Below are 22,589 nucleotides of genomic sequence, written 5' to 3' on the forward strand. Positions count from 1 at the left end.
AATACTGCACTGTAAACCAATGTTAGTAACACTAAAATTACAGCAAGAAAACAGACCTCCTGCTTTCAATACTGTAATGCACCTTATACTAGAATGAAAAATGAATTACCATTTCAATGACAAGTCATTCCAAAACAATCCTATTTGTTTCTGTCCCTCCAAGTAACATTCTTTAAAATATGTTTAGTCAGTAGAACATAAAAAAACGTTAATAAATAAGTACACTTCCCTTCTGTCTGTTGTGACTGGATAGCTAGTGTACATTTGCATAGTGACTGGTGGGTCCGTTCAGTGTGAACTTGTGTTCTGTGCCGCTGACCTATCAGTGGTGCCGCCGCCGATGATGATGATGATGATGGTCTGTATGTCTCAGTAAACCCAGTTCAAAGGGACCCATTGCGGTTGTGTGGTTAGCTGCTCCACAGCTGCCTGCAGTTTCTCAAAGGCCTTGTCCAGATTGTCATTAACTATAGTCAGATCAAAGTAGTGATTGTACGCCCGCTTGATCCTGCCGCTTTCGTCCACCGTTTTCTTTAGGTCCGTTTCCTAAGAGACAGGAAGAGATGAGCTGACTGTTCAACAGCTTTGCTTCCTAAAGTACTTTCCTCCATTCATTGGCTCTTAACGATTGAATAAGTTCAACAGCTTTGCTTCCTAAAGTACTTTCCTCCATTCATTGGCTCTTAACGATTGAATAAAATCAGCAATGTAAATCATGAACCAAACCTGCCAAATCAAAACTAAGTTTTACATGTGCCATATATAGGGGTGGGAATCTTTGGTCACCTCACGATCCGATCCGATTCCGATTCTGGGAGTCACGATCCGATTCCAGAACGATTCTTTATCTACCTTCCCCCCCCCTTATTAATTCATTAGTTTATATAAGTAATTAAGTACTTTTTAAAAAATAATTACAAATTAATTTGTTTTAATTAAAACAGTTGTATGTTAAGAATTTTAAACTAATATAACAAATAATAAAGAGGAGCATAGAAAAATATAACAAACAACAAACAAAAAGTGCTTTCAGTAGCCTATAGATTATCTGAACGTTTTCCATTCAAGAACTGTGAGTGATTTTTCTTCATCTTTACTGTAGTTTTTTACTATGACATCATAGACTGCGGGAGATCTATTAAGCTGCATTCACGCACGCATCTCTTTTGAAATAAAATAAGTAATACGGTGTGTCCTGTCCGTTTAATCCCTTAAGACATAACTGGCTGTGTTTACGTTAACTTTGCACAAGTACATTAAACCACTACACGGAGTCGCACAGCCGCATGCGCGAGCAGTCTCACAAACAAAGCGCGCGTCAGCATTTTAATTTGAAAGCAGCCTTCTGTTAGTGAGGTTCATATTTTAAATATATAAGTCCACTGCATTCCAAACCACATAAATTATGACTTCGTAGAGCATTTGTAAGGAAAATACCGACGGGCGAGACAGCACACTTCAAGTGTAACATCAAAGAAAGCGCGCGTCTCTCACAGCGTATCCTGTGCAATGAAGCCTGTGAATGTCCTTGTAATTCGCTTCAACCTTTCCGAACTTTATGAAAGATTATTTTACGGAAGGTTCGAGTGGTGTATGTGTGTGAGGAATTGGAAGCAAGCAGAATACGGGTGTTTCTAAAGCAAACTCAACGTCATCGCACATCTGGTTAAAAACTAAGCTCAGAATCGATTCTGGAATTCTCAGAATCGATCCAGAATCGTTGGAGAGAGAATCGCGATGCATCGATGGATCGATTTTTTCTCCCACCCCTAGGCATATATCAAACAATCTCAGAGATCTAGGTAGCTCTGTAATATTTCTACATTATTGTAAAAAAAAAAAAAAAAAAAAAATCTCTATAGAGAAAATAATTTTGATAGTTTATTTCCAGAACTGACTGTTGCGCTCTGTAGAGTGCATGAACTGTTGAGACAGATGTGAGGCTAACCGTCAGTAGCTTGGTTGTGATCCCAGCATCCACCACAGCTTTGTGCATGGCCCGTAGTGTATCGAGCTCCGGGGCCGCGATGAAAACCACAAATGGCATAAACTCTGATGTCTTCAGTACCTTTAGAGCCTGTAGAGCACATTTATTAAATAAATATATTTTTTAAATTATTTTACTAGTGATGAGACGAGCAAAGCTTTGTAAAATGAGACTTAAAACTTAGTCTTATACACTAACCGCACGGATTTGTGTGTGAAATCTCTTTTCACAAAGAAATTATGATATAAAAGTGAAATAAATTTAGTTCAAAACTTTATTGTAAATTCACAAAAACAACAACAAAAAAACTGTATGGCTTGGTGAGTTTAATAAAAGCTCTGAACCACTGATTTGAAATGAAAGATTGTAAAGGTTTTAAAGCTTTACAAAGCAAGCTCATCACTACTTGCATCATCACCACTGTACATCATTTATACATCAACTGAACTGATGACTGCAGATTCACAAAGACTATCATCTTCCCACATACTTTCACATTTACAACATTATAATTTTAGTATTACGTAATTACAAAGTAAATTAGTGAGGTTGACCAGTTTATCCTGATTTTTTATTTTTTTTATTTTGTTATCTGTAATGTTTTCAGTGTCCTGAGAGGAAGTTGACACCTTCCTGTGCTATTAGACCATCAGCACTCAGAAAAGTTGCATCTCTAAATGAATCCACTTTTAAGCACCACTTATCTAAAACGCAAGGCCTACAGAAGAACAGATATGTCACTACTTCCATGTCATTGCTACTTTAAAATCTCAGAGGGTACTTTAAGTAAATATTTTAGGTCAAATGATTCAAAGTTTATGAATCCATGTGAAAATATGTAGTTCATCACATCCCCACCAACTATTAATTAGGGGTGTGACGAGACGCTTATCTCACGAGACGAGACTAGACACGAGATTGGGTTCACGAGAACGAGACGAGACGAGATTTTTGCACAATTTTTCAGAAATCCTCAATGACAAAATTCATGGCTGGAAAAATAGTATGCAGGTGCATTTTTCAATGTTTTAACTAATAATCTTCTAATGCATGTCATTTCAGGTCTACTTTATGAGTATGAATTATCAAATGCATTGAAAGAAAACAATATTCAAGCACTGTAAAAGGTTTTTATTGACTGGCTTTTCTCCTGTATAATTTCACATTAGTCTCTTCAGACCTTACTGTACATTTAAGAGCTTTCAGAACTTCTGATTGAGGCTGTGTGTGACCTCCTAACTGAACTCCTTTTAACACACATTTAACAGAGAAATAAAAACCGTATAAATAACAAAAATAAATAACTGTTTTCTCTTAGTCTTATTAAGTGCAAACAATAAGTGCGAGTGCAACCATAATCAAAGTTAGCACACAGACTCTTTATAATTGTTGTGAAATTGCGGTTTTATTTTGCACCGGCAGTTATAGGGTTAATGCGGTGAGTTCGGAAAAGGCCGAGAGAAACGAGGCTGTTTGTCTCTACAGTTGTTCTTGCGTTCCGATTATAAGTTCAGAAACGGAGCCTCCCTTGTCTCTTGTCCTTTGTACGTTACAGTGCTCTCTCAATATTCGCAGTGCCAACAGAGACCAGAGCCGCAAATAAACAGTCCAGAGATGGGTATTGGGAGACGGATTATTTTATGTATGCAGCCTAATTTGTGCGCAATGCACATCAGGGAGCTTGTGTTTTACTTTCACTTACAAATTCGTGACCGCGCGTATAGGGAGCAGCGGTGCTGAGCGCGCATTCTAAATGATAAGACATTTACCAGACGTTTAGTCTGTTGCGCAACGAATCCTCCGCCATCGTCACGCGATCAGTGAACTGTGATTCGTGCTGCACTGATTGCAACGGCAACTCGTGCTGGATGAGCAGAGCAGACTTTTGCATTAGTTTATAATGGTTTTTATTTTTTTATAAAAACAACAAAACGATAGTTTAGGCGAATGTGAGTGTAGCGGTGGAATATTAATGGGGATATCGCGAGACAGCTTTTTCACTCGACGAGAAATCTCGTCATATTTAGTCTCGCGAGATCTCGTGGCACGAGATCTCGTCACACCCCTACTATTAATATATAAAGACTATGTTCTAGAAAAAGACGATTACAATATTATGCAAGCTTGTTTCTGCCACTGATTATTGTTTCCCATTGCAATTTCAAGTTTGTATCTCACAATTCTGATAGTATACCTAAACATTTGTGAGGAAAAAACTCACAATTACCTCTTTTTTTTAATTCCGTGGTGGAAACAAGCTTCCATTGAACATATAACACTTAGCCTTCCTATCCTTTGTTATTTTCACAAAACCACTGACCTGTGGGTTGACGTCCAGTATGCAAGTACGCCCTGTGCGCACGACTTCATGGATGGAGTCGATTTTAGTTCCGTACAGATTGCCGTCATACTCTCCGTGCTCCAGGTATCGACTAGCCTTGATGTCCATATCCATCTCCTCTCTGGAAACAAAGCAGTACGACTGGACATCCTTTTCATCGTCACGTGGATGCCGAGAAGTGACTGAGAAACGGATGAAATTCTCAATGAGTGACTTATTTTTGTTGGTAAAATAACATGACCGCTAAGTATTAATGTTCATAGTATTAATATTTATAGACTCACAAGGTACAGTAGTTCCATATTTCAGTGGGTTTACCACAATCAGACGGTTCTTGAGGCTTCGGCGGCCCACACCTTGTGCACCAATCAGCACAAGAGTTTTTCTCTGGAATGGAGGCATCTTTGCTACCTCCTCATAGATCTGTAATTCATGCCGATCAAATTCTATTAGAAAGAGAGGAGTTTTGAAAGTTATTTTTTACGTTTTAAAAGTACTTACACTGCCGTTCAAAAGTCTAGGGTCGGTGAGTTTTTTTTTTTAAATGGTAAGTTTCTTAATGTTTTTAAATAAGACTCTTACATCCACCAAAGATGCATTTATTTGATCACAACTACAGTAAAATCTGTAATATGAAATATTAAAACTTTAAATAACTGTTTTAATATATTGTAAAGTATAATTTATTCATGAGATGGCAAAGCTGAATTTTCAGCATCATTACTTCAGTGACATGATTCTTCAGAAATCATTCTAATATGCTGATTTGGTGCTTAAGAAAAAAATATCAGTGTTGAAAACAGTTGTGCTGCTTAATATTTTTATGGAAACCACAATATATTTTTTGTAGGATTTTTTGATAAACAGAAAGCTCAAAAGAAAACCATTTATTTGAATTTATTTGCAACATTTTAAATGTGTTTACTGTAAAGTTTGATACATTTATGATGTCCTTGCTTGAATAGAAGTATTAATTTCATTCAAAAAAAGACCCAAAACTTTTAAACAGTAGTATAAAAAAAGAAGTGTGTATATATATATATATATATATAGATATATATATAGATATAGATAGAGATGAGCCAAAACATTATGACCACCTGCCGACCCGCCGAGGCACGGACTCTATAAGACCCTGAAGGTTTCCTGTAGCATCTGGCTCTAAGACTTTTTAGCAGATCCTTCAAGTCCTGTAGGTTGAGAGGTGAAGTGGATTGAATTTGTTGGTCCAGCATATCCCACAGATGCTCAACTGGATTGAAATTGGGGAATTTGGAGGCCAGGGCAACACCTTGAACTCTTAATCTTGTTCCTCAAACCATTCCTCAACAATGTGTGGCAGGGTGCATTATTCTGCTGAATGAAGCCACTTGTACCAGGGATCATCATTGTCATGAAGGGGTGTACCTGGTCTGCAACAATGTTTAGGCAGGTGGTATGTACCAAATTTCAGCCCACATGAATGGGCGGACCCAGGGTTTCTCAGCAGAACATTGCCCAGAGCATCAAACTCCCTCCACCGGCTTCATCCTACAGTATATTTTGGTGTCATCACTTCCCCAGGTAAATGGCAAACATGTACATGACGGTCAACATAACGTAAAAGAAAATGGTACTCATCAGACCAGGCGACCTTCCTCCACTGCTCAATTGAAGATGCTTTCAACGGTGGACAGGGGTCATTATAGGCACTCTGATTGGTCTGAGGCTATGCAGCAGAGTGTGACACACTGTCTGTAGGGGTTAGGCTTTTGTTCCTCCCAAAGCCATCATTAAAATTGTGTGACTTGCGCCACAGTAGACCTTCTGTTGGCTCAGACCAGACGGGATAGCCTTCATTGTCCTCATGCATCGATGAAGCCTTGGGCGCCCAACACCTTGTCGTCGGTTTTGGTTTGTCCCTCCTCAGGTAGAAGTGGGCTCTTTCAGCAGGACAATGCACCCTGCCTCTGGCCTCCAAATTCCCCAGATCTCAATCCAGTTGAGCAACTGTGGGATATGCTGGACCAACAAATTCAATCCACGACGGATTCACCTCGCAACCTACAGGGCTTGAAGGATCTGCTGGTAACGTGGTGGTGCCACATACCACAGGACACTTCCAGGGTCTTATAGAGTCCATGCCTCGGCGGGTCGGCGCTGTTTTGACAGCACGTGGAGGACCAGCAGCATATTAGACAGATGGTCATATATAACAAAGAGACCCAGCAATTCTAACCTGCATTTTTTGCTGTTAAGTACATCATTTTCTTTTTCTTCTTTTTTCCAGTTAATGTCCCGCAGAGAATTCCTAAAACAAAGTTGTAAAACAGTTGTAATACGCAATAGGAAAGAACTTTACCTTAGAATTAACTGTCTAGATTTTCCAATTAAGATTATAGCAAAGTATGATTTAATCCACAACTACACCATCCAGTTTCCAAGGGTACATTAACAACAATGATGTATAAAAATCGAAATAAAAGTCTTTCCTTTGCATTTTTGGAAAGTTTCACGTACAGACAACAACATTGTCAAACTTATCCCCTTTCACTCGGATCTGAGAAAACGACAAAACGCTGTATTATGCATTCAAGGCCAGTAGTTGGCGGTCACTTTGTAAAGAAAGTACGCACCTATAGACTGAACACATAATACGCATGACGTCACTGGTTTCACAAATTCGCATTAATGTAGTTTACACAGAGACAATAACAGTATACTTTTCAATTAATTGCAATTTGTTCCCTTTTTTATCTGTTTTTCTTTTATTTTCATAGACGCCTTAATTGTATTATTTCAGTAGACACTTTCTACCTGTAAATCATCTATCTCTGACATTATGTATATAGCTCTAATTTTTTTAAATAATTTTTTTCTATTATTCTTCTTTATGTATCTGTTTCTCTTGTGTATATCTGTTTTGTATTTGTTATCAGTTATGTCCTCCACACTGAATTAATTAAGTGAAGATTTGTCAGTGCTAATGCTGGTAACCTCGTTCGTGAGAAAAACACAATAAAGTATAGGTAAAAACAAACAAAAAAAAAACAATGCACTTTGCGTTTGCCTTTTCAGGCCCCAAAACCAGTGTTGACCTGTAAATGAATGGCCGAAATGCATAAGTATACCGTTTTTAGTTCAAAAAGGATCCCAATGCCTAAAATCCACTGTACCTGATCCATCCAGGTCTCTCCTTACAAACGCCTTCCTCTTTTCCTCAAGAAACTGACTGGGGATCAGGCCAGTGCAGCCTCCATTTATGTTACATGCCTAAAAAAAGAAGAAAAAAAACACTACATAGCTTCAATATGTCAAATATTTCATCATTTAAAAGAAATCAGACCAAAAAGATCTGGAAAAAAATAAAGTGTATTTGCTTCTCACTTGCCACCAGTTGGGGTCCTCCTTGTTCACTATATGCAGAATGTCTCCTTTAGAGAAAGCCAAACCCGCCTCTTTACAAGGGATCAGGTTATCCGTGTCAGGATTGTAGTTGAAATGTGGCTTCAAATACACCTAAAGGGAAAATAATGCGTTACTCCTGCTTATTAACATAAATTAAGCTGCTAATTATAGCCTAAAAATGCAATTCATAGCTCATGTCATAGCTCACACTAGGCAAAAGGATTTCTTTATAATCATTGTTGCTTTCTGACATAATGCTGATGTTGATACAGTTGGGAAAGGAGAAGCATTTTCATAAAACTAAATAAAATAACCCCTTCGCCATTCAGACTGGCTAAAACATTTGCACGTTACATTGACTACCATCTGCTTTCAGTAATGCTAAGGGCTGATTCCTCTTTCACATTGTCAATGCTCATCTACACAATACTGCAACCAAAAAATAACTTGGGTTGCTTCTGTTACTCTTCATTTATTTTCCATGTTGGTGTGTGTTGTAAATGGACTTCTCTATGGAGGACAACAGCATGTTTTCACATTAAATATTTATGGATCGTGGTGGATCTTTATCAGCGATGAGGACCCAACAGTAAACATGCAGCGGTCGTTCCCTGCACATAACCAGGCCACTGAGTAAAGTTCAGGTCGAAAGAAGACAGAAATGGACGTTTGGCACAAGCAATGGAACCCTGTAAACCCTCGCCTCCGGTGTTTGCTCTTTGAGCAAGCTTTGTAAACATTACTTATTATTCAAGGAAAGTTGGTAAAGGACATCTTCCCGTTTAGACGCATACACTCAGGAAGTGGTTGATGTGCAGCAACAGCACTGTTCGGGGATCTAAATGTATTCAAATCAGAAGTTGAACCAGCAAAAATCACTCATCCAGAATCACATTAATAGCAAAACGTTTAAAAATAAAAAAAACAGGTTCCTTATCAATACATTCCAACCGTTTCCATGGCATATATCAGCTCTTGACTGTTATAATAATAATAATAATAATTAGTTACATTTATATAGCACTTTTAGTGGCACTCAAAGTGCTTTTACATAGAAGGGGGAATCTCCTCAACCACCACCAATGTGCAGCATCCACCTGGATGATGCGACGGCAGCCATATTGCACCAGAACTCCCACCACACACCAGCTTATTGGTGGAGAGGAGACCATACCTGTCAAGTTTTGGATTTGAAAATAAGGGAAATTTTCCGGCGCCCACCGCGAGCAGTCCCACCACCCCAACCAAGCTCCAGTAACCCTTACATTTTAAGACAGGTGTTATAGCCTAAATGAAAACACACACACACATACATATATATATATGTATGGTATATATAGGGTATATATTAAGAGCATTTATTTAAAGGCGTATTTGCATATTTTCTGTTCATTTAACATTGCTTGTCTTTACATTTACATTTTATTTTCATTCCACACATTATTTTCATTTAATATTGCTTTTCTTTTACAGTTTTTCTTTTCATTTCACATAACTTTTCTTTACTCTTTTAGTGAGTTATTGAACAAATTTGTTGCAGACTTTGTTGCAAACTGTTTTGGAAGGAGTGTATTTGTGGGCTGGGCCAGAGTGGTTAATTTTACATGAGAGTAGAGCAAACAGTTCTGTTGTCTAACGTCATCCTATTCTCTGAAACAATCTTTCGTACCATGCTAAACACCCTTTCTCGTGCTGACATACATCATTCCTTCCCCGTGTGAGATGCTAAAGTCGCAGTTACAAAACGCGTGACTGTCCCCCACCCTGCTCCTCTTCAGAAAAGTAAATTCGCTATCCCATTGATCGCAGTATTTAGTACATGAGGGTTTTGGTTTTTTGACAGGAGTGCCTTGCTCTATAGCGTCCATCATCCGTCTCTGTTTTTGTTTGTTTTTTGTTTTCCCCGCGTTGTCACTCATCATCTGACCACTAACCTCGCGACAACTGCCACCTACAGTAGGCCCTAGCTGTAGTTATCGCAAGGCTATAGTGACAGAGCTCAGATTGATTGGGAATGTTTGGTTTTTTTACTCCGCCCGGGGTATTATTATTTTTCAATAACGCAGGTTAAAATACGGGAGATTTACGGGAAAATCCTAATACGGGAGGACGGCGGGAAAGAAGGGTAAAATACGGGACTTTCCCGGCCAAAACGGGATACTTGATAGGTATGGAGGAGACAGAGTGATGAAGCCAATCAGTGTATATGAGGATGATTAGGAGGCCATTTTGTTGGATAGAGGTTAATGGGCAAAAGGGGTTAAACCCCTACTCTTTATTCGAAGGACATCATGGGATTTTTAATGACCACAGAGAGTAATTATATTACATAATCATTCTAACATGATGCAGGTTTTGCAAAACAACTTGTTAAAGAAAGACCAGTTAAAAACTACATCAGACCCGCCAGCAGACCACTAAGGCCACATACGCACTGACTGCAGTTAAATTCGGTTGTCAACTCCCAAAAAAAAAATTAAAACAACTGAAGGTCAAGATTTCTTTTCAGGATCTGTTTCTTTCCAGGCCCAGATCTCCTTAGAGTATTGAGTAAGGGTGTGTGCGCGCTTTGACTCCTCCCATCTGCCCTACTTAGCGCAGGTTGTGTTATTAATAGGAATAACCATGCTCACAATGCCACCAGGCTGAAACTGATTTTAGTGCTGAGCCCCTTATGACCTCTGACACTGCAAACAACCCCTGGCTTCCAGCTCATAAATGCACGCACACGATTAGAGACATGTGAACGGGTTTTATGTTGATTTCAGGTGGCGGATACAAGATCTCTTATTAACTACATTTAAATGACTAATTATTTGATTTTAAATGTAATGTTAAATTTAAACAATTGATGTCCCCTAATAGCTATAGAGCTAAGTGAGAGATAGAACAAGAGTTAAAAATGGAGAGTTATACCTTAGCGAGGGAACGAACTATGGGACTCTCCATAATGCTGAAACTGAGTCGCCCAGAGGCCAGGTCTCTCCTTCCTCTTTCTCAAGGACTGTACTAACCCATATCCCATCAGGAGGTTGTACAGCACTAAAATCAGGTCTATGAGAAAAGACTGCTTTGTACTCTCAGCATTTGATTATTAGGGAAAAATACTAGCAGCTCAGATGAGAATGATCTTGTACATCAATCCACATCTTGCTGCAGAAAATGGGTTCAGGTTCATTTTACATTTATTATTATGAGTTTTGCCTCAACCAGGCAACTTGTATCAAATAAAACATTCAAAAACATTTTGCCACCATTTAATTTCATTGGACTGAATCAGCGGTGTGCTGACCTGTGCGGGTGGAGGTGTGTCCCTGTAGCTGGGTAGGATCTTGAGGGTGATGCCTCCATTGCAGTCCCTCAGCATGTGCTGTAACGCCATGGGGTCTTTGCCCACCTCTCGGCCGTTCACCTCTCGGATGACATCACCAGCGTGCAGCATCCCCTGCCTGTCGATCATGCTGCCGTGCATAACACGCGCGATGACAAGGTCGCCCTCCTCCACCCGGAATGTTACACCCTAAAAGAGATGACACCATGAATCTCTGACATGCCAGCACAGAGAGTCAGTCATACGTTTTATTAAGGGATGATACTTGCACCCTGGAACTGGTTATCAGAGGGGGCATATTTTCCTATAAAATAATATATCTCATAATAAATCAATAAAATAAACAAATGTTATTTTCAGTGGCTTTTAACATTATATAATAAGATAATATAATACAATATCCTTAAATAAATAAATATTTTCAGTGTATCTTTATAATACAATATCGATAAATAAATAAATGTTATTTTCAGTGTCTTTTAACATGATACAAAATCTCTAAATAAAAAATAAAATATTTTCAGTGGATTTTTATACAATAACATATATTAAAAGCCACTAAAAATAATATTTATTTAGGGATATTGTCTTAAAATGTTATTGTATACAAATCCACTGAAAATATTCATTTTATTTTATTTATTTTAGGGACATTGTATTATTATATAAAAATGCACTGAAAATATGCATTTTATTTGTTATTTATTTATTTTAGGGATATTGTATTATATTATCCTATTATAAATTATATTAAAAGCCACTAAAAATAACATTTATTTATTTAGGGATATTGCATTATAAGATAATACAATATCCCTAAAATAAATAACAAATAAAATGCGTATTTTCAGTGCATTTTTATATAATAAAATCAATCAATCGATTTATATCATAATATATATTATAGATAGATCATTAATTTTGGTGTCTTTTTTATCAAACACCCTTGTGAATTTCTGTCCTTGGCAGAGACACAATGACTTATTACTAGGTGTTAAAAGACTGCCCACTATAGATAAGCTCAAGAGACTGGTTGGCCTTATATCTTCCTTGCATATTAAAGTCAAATTTAACAATTAAGCCTAGTTCTCGTTAATGCAAAATTTCCAAAGCAGACTGACCAAAAATGACTTTTCACGCTGCCTGAAACACAAGCTGCTAGTAGTTAGTAGAGCAACTCTGAATGAGAGGAACATCTGACTGACTATCAGATCTAATCCTGGGAAACGGAGAATGTCTGTCACTCACAAGAGGCTCTCCTGCCTTCTTCTGGATGCTGATCATGCGAACAGTGTCAGCAGGCATGAGGGATGAGCTGGTCATGCTGGTGGAATTGGTGCAGGTGGGAGGAGCTTCATATGACTTAGAAGCCACCTTGTCGTGAGCTTCTAACAGGGACTGAAATTACCAAGAGAATTAAATTCCTTAAAAAAAGTGAATGAGCAACTCAATTTGTTCATGGTCTCAAGTGCTTAAAGGTGATTTTGCTATACTACTGAGAAGGCAACAGGCTGAATAAATAGTTGTAAATAAACAAGTCAACAATGTTATGAAAATAGGCAGTCAGACACACACACACACACACAGGTCTGGTACCTGGAAATGCGGTTCCTTCAGGATCTTACTGAGTTCTGCTGCACTTTCATCACGACTGATCAGACTGTTCATATCAGACAGGATCTCGCTCACTAGCTCCACGTTATTACTTTGCACCGCCTCCAGCTTAACGTCCTCCAATCGCTCGTGTGCCTGAGAGAGAGAGTGGGTGGAGACAAAATAGCTTGAGTATCTTGCCAAGAAACAGATTAATGGATTACGTCTAGATGGACTCAGAGCATTAACAAACGCACTGCCAGGTACACTTCAGATAGAAGAGAGTATTAAACAACCGTACACAAAGTCATTAAGAGAAATAATTTAATCAAGTGTCTCAGGGGTTGATTTTTATTTATTTTTTAAAAACAGAATTATTCAAATAAAAATCTTTTCAAATTACCTATGAATAAATTATAATTAAAGATCAGACTTTCAATCTTAAATATTAAAATGCATCATAAAAATATGAATGATAACAATTAAAACTAATTAATTAACTAATTAAAATGCATCATAAAAATATGAATGATAACAATTAAAACTAATTAATTAACTAACTAAAAATAATATCTAAACAAACAGGAAATAAACAAAATTCTAGGAAGGAAACCCAAGGTCTAGCTAGGACCAAGGAGCAGAACCGGAGCACACAACGTGGAAATAAACAAAACTTCAATATTTATTAACTTTTAAAAAAAATTAAGGCTACAGTTGTCATTTCCACCACACTGACCAATTTTGCCCCACTGTTTTTCCAAATTAGTTTGTTTAGAAATGTCAATATTGCAATTAAATATAGAAATAAATATATATTTCTTGAATGTTTTGTGTATTGTTCACAAAATTGTTGTTGTTCAAACTTAGCCAAAAAAGTATTATTTAAAATGAAAAATACATTAAAAACACATATTTTGACATGGTGGAAATTACACTGTGGTGGGAATTTTTACGACTTTCACAAAATTAAATGAATGACAGAATTGAGAGATCTACTTGAATATATACACATTGTTAGACAATGTTAGTGAACAAATTAAGATACAATCCATCAAATATTTGAAAAATGTGTTTAAGAAAAATCATAAGGGTCAGTCACATGTATTGTATATGTATCTTTTGTATGTGTATGTGTATGTGTATCTAACACAAACAACATGTTTCTCACAATTAGTGCGTTCGTTCCTAATCAAACAAAGTGAAGCTCTACCATATATCACAATCCGAACAATTTCACACAGCTATATTAAGAATGAGAAGAGAGCCCCTGTACATCACGTTCTTATGACCTCTGACACTGCAAACAACTCCTGGCTTCCAGCAAATTAATGCACGGACACGATTAGAGATATATGAACAGGTTTTATGTTGATTTTAGGTGGCGGATACAAGATCTCTTATTAACTACATTAAATTTAAATGACTAATTATTTGATTTTAAATGTTAAATTTAAACCCTTGATGTCCCCTAATAGCTATAGAGCTAAGTGAGAGATAGAACAAGAGTTAAAATGGAGAATTATACCTTAGCGAGGGAACGAACTATGGGACTCTCCATAATGCCACGGAGGAAGATGAGGTCGATGTCTTTGGCTCCCGTTGAAGGCGGCAGCTCTTTGAGGTTATCCAGCACCTGCTGCATGGCTGAGGGTCACACAGAAATTACACACATCATTAAAATAAACAGCCCATAATGTAATTGGGGTTATTAAGATAAGAGAATAAGAATAAAGCACACTGGCAACAGAAGGACATATGACTTAACTGGTGTCCTATATAATGAATGTTTATTCTATACACCAAACTGCAGATACACTTTTTTTTTGGTTCCCTTACATTAGAGCTGGGCGATTTTTCCCCCTAAAAACTCGATTTACGATTCGATCGAAAAGTCACTGTGAAGTGTGCAACAAAGATTGTTAAACATCCAAATTATTTATCCTGTATTTGGATTGAGCTAATAAAACAACAAAAAATCCTGAGGTAACTCTTAGTTGAATTGAACATAAACAGTAAGGGAGCCGCAGGGAGCGTGCTACGGAAACCCTGAAGGAAGATTTGGCGAATGCAAAATGTATGTATGCTATACTGAAGAGGGGGAGAAAAAAAAAATCTAAAAAAACGATTTTTTGAAAATAAGAATCGATTTGACCTACCAACTCGATTTTTAAATCACATCGATTTTTTTCCCAGCCCTACCTTATATTAATAAATCTTTAAGCATTTTCCTTCAGGTATGCATATCATGGTAGATGGTACTTCATACGCATTTTACGGTCTGTAGATTCTATACATTTCATGCATGGTATTAAAATATATCAAATGGAATACTAGAGTTTAATAATTAAATGATGTCAACATAATACATAAAACAAAAAAGACAAAAAATTAAATGCATTTGAACAAATAAAGTAACCTAGTTAAACAAGCTAGGTGTAGCTGACATTCTTTAGCATCTCAGAAAAATTAACCTAGTAAATATGGTTCCCATTCAGTCAGTCACGTTCAACATTACGTCGGACTCACGTCATGGGGTCTCGCCTGGGAGCCCAATCATCTCCAAGTAGTAACAAAACGAGCCAATGGATATTGATTGGCCAGTGAGATTTGCAAGCCGAGTCACACCTACCAGGACATACGTGTATAAATAGGACCTGCATTACTCACTTCATTTATATTTTGCTTCGGAGCAGAGCGGTTGTGACAGCGATCGCTCGTTTTCATTCACCTTCAAGAGCAGAGTGCAAATTTCCTTAAAAGGAAAGAGCAAAAAGCAATTTTCATTGCTACTAGGAGAAAATCGCCAAAAAACCGCAATTGTAAGCTTTGCAGCTCGTCGTGGGTTCTCTCAGCCAGTGTGAAGGCGCATTCCAGTGGAGCACAGCATTCATCCCTGGGCATTTCGGCTGAAAGAGCAGTTCCCTAAAAGAGCAAGCACGGGACGAGTCTTTTTCAAGACGTCTTTTCGTCCGTGTGTTTCTAGATGCGGCCGTTTCCTGACTTCATCTGATGGCCACGATCGCTGTCTCTCATGCCCTGTATGCTGAGACTGCGTTTGTGGGTGGTTCATGTTCTCACATGGGAACATGATCACGTTGGCACGCGGGTCGTAACTCTCCTTTCTCGTAAAGGCTTGAGTCCCCTTTAGGGGTGTAACGATATTTGAACCGAACCGAAAAACCGCGATACACCACCCACGATACGTATCGCGATACTCTCATGGCGAACTGAACACGCCCCGCCCCCTGCGGCCCCGCCCAGCCCCGGCTCATTCACCTCATGTGTTATCTGTACACAACGAATACAGGGCTGTTGCCTAACCACCATTAACCACATATAATCGCAATAAGCTCAGTGTTTTGTTACTTTTGATAATAAGCAAGGTGTAATCTTTCAAATTATGTCTATTTGATCACGAAATGCAAACAATAAATGCCGTTTTGGCGCTCTTAGATGTGGCGTGACAGATATCACTGTATGCATGCGGCAGCGCGGAGCGCGATCATCTCTTCCTCAGTTACAGAATAAACATGAATGGACACCCGAAGGTATGTTGAAAGATACAGTATACTTACTGAAAGGCATCATAACTCGTGTAAACACTCAATCAGTGTTTCAACAGCGGAAATACGTCAATAAAACGCTTAGTTTTTCACATAGCTTTATATTTACCTCAGGCAAGTCATTCAGTGTCCACAGCTTGCTGGTTTGCTAACTCTTTCACTAAATAAATGCTATATATTAGCCTATATATTATATTTTACTTAACCTGTTTATGATGTCTTGATTATTTAATGTATGTTTAAAATAGTTGTCATGAAAATAACAGTAACTGTGTAAATTATTATATGACAATAACAAATTAGAGTAAAAACATGTTAATGCAAAAATTGCCTTATGTGCAGTTTACATGTTTTCATACAATTTGTTATTTGAGTGTTGATTATTATTATATAATTTAGGTTAAAAGTCTAGGCTATGTTGTTAAGCTTTAATGTTATAGTAATGTGCAAGTAAGGGCTGTAGTTTACAGCATTGGTAAGATAATTTTGTTATCCTTGAGAAACGTTTACTTGTAATTGAATTAATTTAAAGACAAGGACACAATTTGTTCATTAAAGCACTGTTTAATAAAAAATAAAAGCAATTTTAGCTTTCTAACCCCCCCACCCCACCGAAATGAACCGAACCGAACCGAGACCTCAAAACCGTGGGACGAACCGAACCGTCAGGTTTGTGTATCGTTACACCCCTAGTCCCCTTTGTTGTTGCCCAGCCGCTGGTTGTGTGTAAAATCACAGCCACGGGTCTGCTCAACACTTTGGGAGATTGAGGGTTATAGCAAGAGTTTTCCTCCAGGAAAACCCCCGCGGACCTCTCACTCCACAGCGTGTTGTGTGCCAGTGAGCTGCTGGCTGACAAAAATATCGGTATCGGCACCGGAACAAAAAAATTCATATCGGTCGATCCCTACCTCCAACCCGCCAAATGCGGGTAAAAATTAACTTTGGCGGGTAAAGCTGTCAAATCACTAGCCAATTTGGCGTGTTTCTATGTTTACTCACTTTGCTGGGAAGTTCGTGTAAGCCAAATCTGCGCAGATTTAGCGCAATACACAACTCATGAGTCCTCATGATATATTAAATACAGCGTATTGGGCAGAATCTGCGCATTTCTGGCTTACTTGAACACACACGTCACTAAGCAACAAATAACGGCGCGCTTGTACACTTGCATTGAAGTAATAGCGAATATTAAAAAGCATTTGGTTAACACAAAAGACGTTATTATCCAACATCCTACATGTTCTGTGTACTGTATTGATCTGTCCACCTAAAACACATATTTGGTAAAAAAAAAAAAAGGCCGTTAAAATCGATTCCCTATTTTAATTTTCGAAACTTGTGTTGGTTGGTTTGATCGATTGTGCAATCGATTTTCGAACGTAAATTGACAGCCCTAACAGACACTGTGCAAGGTCAGGGAGGACGAGGAGCAGGTCTTGTTAGTTGCGGAACTGATGCTCCTAGCGAAAGGCCCTCCCTGGCGTATTTCCCTGAGGAAGGACCTGCTTTCTTAGGGACGGGGCACCATATGGCACCCGCGTACAGGCCTCTGGAACCTCCACGTGTGGTCTCTGGACGGAACGCGGAGGACTTACGTGACCTACCTCTAGAGCCCCCTCTACGAGGCGCGCTTATGCTTTGAAGTGGAGTCTGTTCACTAAGTGGTGTTCTTCCCGGCGGGAAGACCCCCAGAAATGCCAGATCGGCTCTGTGCCTTCCTTACTTCAAAAGAGCTAGGAGCGGAGGCTGTCCCCCTCCACCTTGAAGGTCTATATTGCCACCATCGCAGCACATCACGATGCTGTTGATGGCAGGTCACTGGGAAAGCACGACCTGATCATCAGGTTCCTGAGAGGCGCCGGAGGTTAAATCCTCCCAGGCCACACCTCATCCCCTCCTGGAACCTTACTGTCGTCCTTTCGGGTATACAGAAAGCTTCCTTCGCACGTCTACAGTCAGTCTCTAAAGACATTGCTCCAGACCGCTTCCTTCAAGAGGGTAGGGGACCTGCAGGCATTTTCTGACAGTAAATCGTGCCTAGAATTTGGCCCGGCCTTGTCTCATGCCATCCTGAGACCCCGGCCCGGATACGTGCCCAAAGTTCCCACCACTCCCTTTCGAGACCAGGTGGTGAACTTGCAAGCGTTATGCCCGGAGGAGCTCACTCCACTCGGGGTGTTGCTCCGTCCTGGGCGTTGGCACACAGCGCCTCTCTGGCAGACATCTGCAGAGCTGCAGGCAGGGCGACACCTAATACATTCAAGAGATTCTACAATCTCTGAGTGGAGACAATCTCTTCCTGTGTATTCGGTACAAACAGATAATGTACATGAAGACTGGCTCAGTGTCTTGCTTGCGGTGCCATTCCCCTCTAACAGGGGGATATGAGCGCCTACTTGCTCTTCAGGTGAGTTCCCCACTTGGAGAACCGTGATTGGGTTCCTCCAGCCTCATTCGGCAGTCAGACGCGGCGGAGGCGCTGCTGGTCAGCCCTTGTACTGGACTAGATGCCCATATGATGCGATTCCCCCTTGGTAATCCCATATGTGTATTGTCCATGATACGGTTTCCCTGTTGGTAAACCCATGTCTTTCCCTGGGTGGTTCTGCTCCTCCCTGGTTAGGTAAGACCTACCACAGAGACCATCCATATGTAGTACTGCCCCCACGGGTCAGTCCATATGTGTACTTCCACACATTACCCTTTGGGCAGGGTGTGCAGTGTTTCCCCTACCATTGTTTTGGAGGGGTGGCCCGTCCCTCCAAAACGACCCCCCGCCCCCCCTGAAAGAATGACAAAAATATATAAACCCTGTCCCTTACATCCCGCCTGGTATGGACGATTACCCCTCGGGCTTACATGGGGCACTGGGTATTGAGCAGAGCAGTTGAGAGAGCAGTTTGCTAAAATGTCACATGGCAGCTTGCTAGCATCTGTGTCTCCAACACTCGTAACACAGTTCAGTGATTGTGACGTAACGTTGAACATGACTGACTGAATGGGAACGTCTAGGTTACTAATGTAACCCCCGTTCACTGAAGGAGGGAACGGAGACGTTATGTCCCCACTTTGTTACCACTTAGAGATGATTGGGCTCCCAGGCGAGACCCCATTATGTCAGTCCGACGTAGTAACTTAGACGTTACTTGGCCAGTTGGTCGTAACCGAAGTAAATAATCACACCGCTATAGAGACAAAATTAGGAATATTTCAAGCTCCAAATGCGACTAATTCGCTTTGGTGAGTTATAAATATGAAGGTAATTTGGAAACAAACAAAAAAAGTGTATGTTCACACACACATAATTTCCACAGCTTCCTACAGATTGGCTGCACGGTTTGGCAGAAAGCTGCTTTTGGATCCAGTTTACAGTCAATACTACGCAACCTACTGCTCTCCAGTAACAGAGAATGACAAAAACAATCCATGTGTATTACTGCATCAGAAAGCACTAGAAAAGGGCATAATCACCACAAAGTGGCATAATTTGCATAATGGAAACAGTAACCATTTACATGGTGAACAAACCCACACAGAGACCTCTCCCACTATCAGGAAACAAACTGCACAACACAGCAGAGAAAATGGTGTGTCAGTGGAAGCAACTGAAAGAAAACACTGCGCTGTGGGTCATAGATGCAGGTCATTAAGCCTCTGAGACACACCATTTTATCAGCAATTTTATCAACCTCTCTAGCTCCATCCAGAGCTGCATGGGTCGCTCTCTATAGAGGCAGGATACATTAGACATTGCTAAAGTTATGATGACATGACTGAAAGGACTGAAGAGGTCATTCTGACCCATACTCAGGAGCAACTGTTTGCAAAAGGTATGTCAACCGCAGTCATAGGGTGAACGAGGTGAAAATGTAATAAAAAATTTAAAAATCCAATTAAAATAAATCTAAAGCCACTGCAGCATGAAACTGCTGCTGATAAAGTTGGGCTTTTGAATATAGCAAAAATCCTAATCATAAATATTATAGCCAACATTGAGAACACAATTGTTTGACATCATGTACTAATTTAATGTTTACAAAGTAAACACGTTATTTCAAATATCTAGGGACGCACGATATCGGCCTCCAAATCGGAATAGGTCGACACATGTTCATTTTTAATATTATTGTTATCAGCCCAATAAGAAAATTTGGCCGATATATTAAAATTCCCTTTAGCTGAGACACTTTAGATGGGCACGGTTCACCATGATGGTTTTGAAATGCTCGAAATATGACTAGAATCACTTAAAAAAAAAAAAAAAAAACATTAAGTGCAACATGTGCAGTGCAAGTCTGTCATATAGGCTACATAAAAATATAATGAGAACATTGTAATTGTGTGCTTGGGACATGGCTGTTAATGGTGAGACTTGTTTTTGTATCAGGCTCTCAAAAATTATACAAAAAATATAGGATTTATTGGCCAATATATCGGTTATCGGATTTCAAATATAAAGAATTATCGGTAACGGACAAATTTCCCTAGATATTTCCTAAAATACTTTAAATATAATTTAGCTGATTTTTTTTTAAATGATAAAATAATATAAATTATATATATATATATATATATACACTCACCGGCCACTTTATTAGGTACCCCATGCTAGTAACGGGTTGGACCCCCTTTTGCCTTCAGAACTGCCTCAATTCTTCGTGGCATAGATTCAACAAGGTGCTGGAAGCATTCCTCAGGGAGTTTGGTCCATATTGACATGATGGCATCACACAGTTGCCGCAGATTTGTCGGCTGCACATCCATGATGCGAATCTCCCGTTCCACCACATCCCAAAGCTGCTCTATTGGGTTGAGATCTGGTGACTGTGGAGGCCATTTTAGTACAGTGAACTCATTGTCATGTTCAAGAAACCAATTTGAAATGATTAGAGCTTTGTGACATGGTGGAAGTAGCCATCAGAGGATGGGTACATGGTGGCCATAAAGGGATGGACATGGTCAGAAACAATGCTCAGGTAGGCCGTGGCATTTAAACGATGCCCAATTGGCACTAAGGGGCCTAAAGTATGCCAGGAAAACATCCCCCACACCATTACACCACCACCACCAGCCTGCACAGTGGTAACAAGGCATGATGGTTCCATGTTCTCATTCTGTTTACGCCAAATTCTGACTCTAACATCTGAATGTCTCAAAAGAAATCGAGACTCATCAGACCAGGCAACATTTTTCCAGTCTTCAACTGTTCAATTTTGGTGAGCTCTTGCAAATTGTAGCCTCTTTTTCCTATTTGTAGTAGAGATGAGTGGTACCCGGTGGAGTCTTCTGCTGTTGTAGCCCATCCGCCTCAAGGTTGTGCGTGTTGTGGCTTCACAAATGCTTTGCTGCATACCTCGGTTGTAACGAGTGGTTATTTCAGTCACTGTTGCCCTTCTATCAGCTCGAACCAGTCTGGCCATTCTCCTCTGACCTCTGGCATCAACAAGGCATTTCCGCCCACAGAACTGCCGCTCACTGGATGTTTTTTCTTTTTCGGACCATTCTCTGTAAACCCTAGAGATGGTTGTGCGTGAAAATCCCAGTAGATTAGCAGTTTCTGAAATACTCAGACCAGCCCTTCTGGCACCAACAATCATGCCACGTTCAAAGTCACTCAAATCAACTTTCTTCCCCATACTGATGCTCGGTTTGAACTGCAGGAGATTGTCTTGACCATGTCTACATGCACTGAGTTGCCGCCATGTGATTGGCTGCTTAGAAATTAAGTGTTAACGAGCAGTTGGACAGGTGTACCTAATAAAGTGGCCGGTGAGTGTATATACATACATACACGTTTAAATAAATATTATAAAAATAAATAAAATCGGTCTCAGTGGATACTATGAGTTTCATGTATCCTCTGATGTATAAAGCATCCCATAAACCTGTAAGAGGCTCAAAGGTGCTTACCTGTCATTTTTCCTATAAGGCAGGGCAAGCTCAGGGCTAAGACAAAATTTGTCTTCAATAGCAATGAGAACCATGCACCTGGTGGATGGGAAGAAGCAAGTCCACTAGGCCTGTAGCGGCGCGTCGATGACGTCGACGCTTCGACGTCAAAAATTCGTCGACGTCATTTTTTTTGTCGACGCTTCTTTATTTATTTATGTATTTATTTTGTTGCACCGTTCCCGGCGGTACAGCTCGCCACACACACGTGGGAGACCGAAACATTGCAGAATCGAGGACGAAACAGCAACCTCTTCACAGAATTCACAACAAAGCCATGCAAAAGTCCCAACAAAAGAAAAAGTCCTAAAAAAACCCAGCTCGCACTAAATCATCGAAGGTATGGGAATACTTCAAATTTAGTCCCAAACGTAAAGGTGTCGTTAATTTGCGCTCTTTGTCAAATGGAGTTGACATCCCAAGTCTCCCGCATAG

At 39.6% G+C, this 22,589-nt stretch overlaps 1 protein-coding gene across 2 annotated transcripts in view; it reads right to left on the bottom strand.

Moving 5' to 3' along the window:
- Positions 1-22,589, bottom strand: part of pals2a (protein associated with LIN7 2, MAGUK p55 family member a) — a 30,165-nt gene continuing 7,576 nt past the window's right edge. The window contains exons 2-13 of one of the 2 annotated variants that reach the window (XM_056234898.1): positions 22,116-22,193; positions 14,165-14,283; positions 12,643-12,795; positions 12,295-12,444; positions 11,008-11,235; positions 7,695-7,826; positions 7,484-7,580; positions 6,547-6,618; positions 4,613-4,774; positions 4,308-4,510; positions 1,949-2,077; positions 1-546 (exon numbers count right to left, since the gene is read on the bottom strand). In XM_056234898.1, the coding sequence (XP_056090873.1) occupies positions 370-546; positions 1,949-2,077; positions 4,308-4,510; positions 4,613-4,774; positions 6,547-6,618; positions 7,484-7,580; positions 7,695-7,826; positions 11,008-11,235; positions 12,295-12,444; positions 12,643-12,795; positions 14,165-14,283; positions 22,116-22,122 (1,629 nt within the window). In that variant the 5' untranslated portion in view covers positions 22,123-22,193 and the 3' untranslated portion in view covers positions 1-369. The remainder of the gene's footprint in view (positions 547-1,948; positions 2,078-4,307; positions 4,511-4,612; positions 4,775-6,546; positions 6,619-7,483; positions 7,581-7,694; positions 7,827-11,007; positions 11,236-12,294; positions 12,445-12,642; positions 12,796-14,164; positions 14,284-22,115; positions 22,194-22,589) is intronic. The other variant, XM_056234899.1, reaches the window with a different exon arrangement.

The sequence above is a fragment of the Rhinichthys klamathensis genome, unplaced genomic scaffold, assembly GCF_029890125.1.
Source record: "Rhinichthys klamathensis goyatoka isolate OS25496 unplaced genomic scaffold, OSU_Roscu_1.1 h1tg000407l_1, whole genome shotgun sequence".
NCBI classification, from domain to species: Eukaryota; Metazoa; Chordata; class Actinopteri; order Cypriniformes; family Leuciscidae; genus Rhinichthys; species Rhinichthys klamathensis.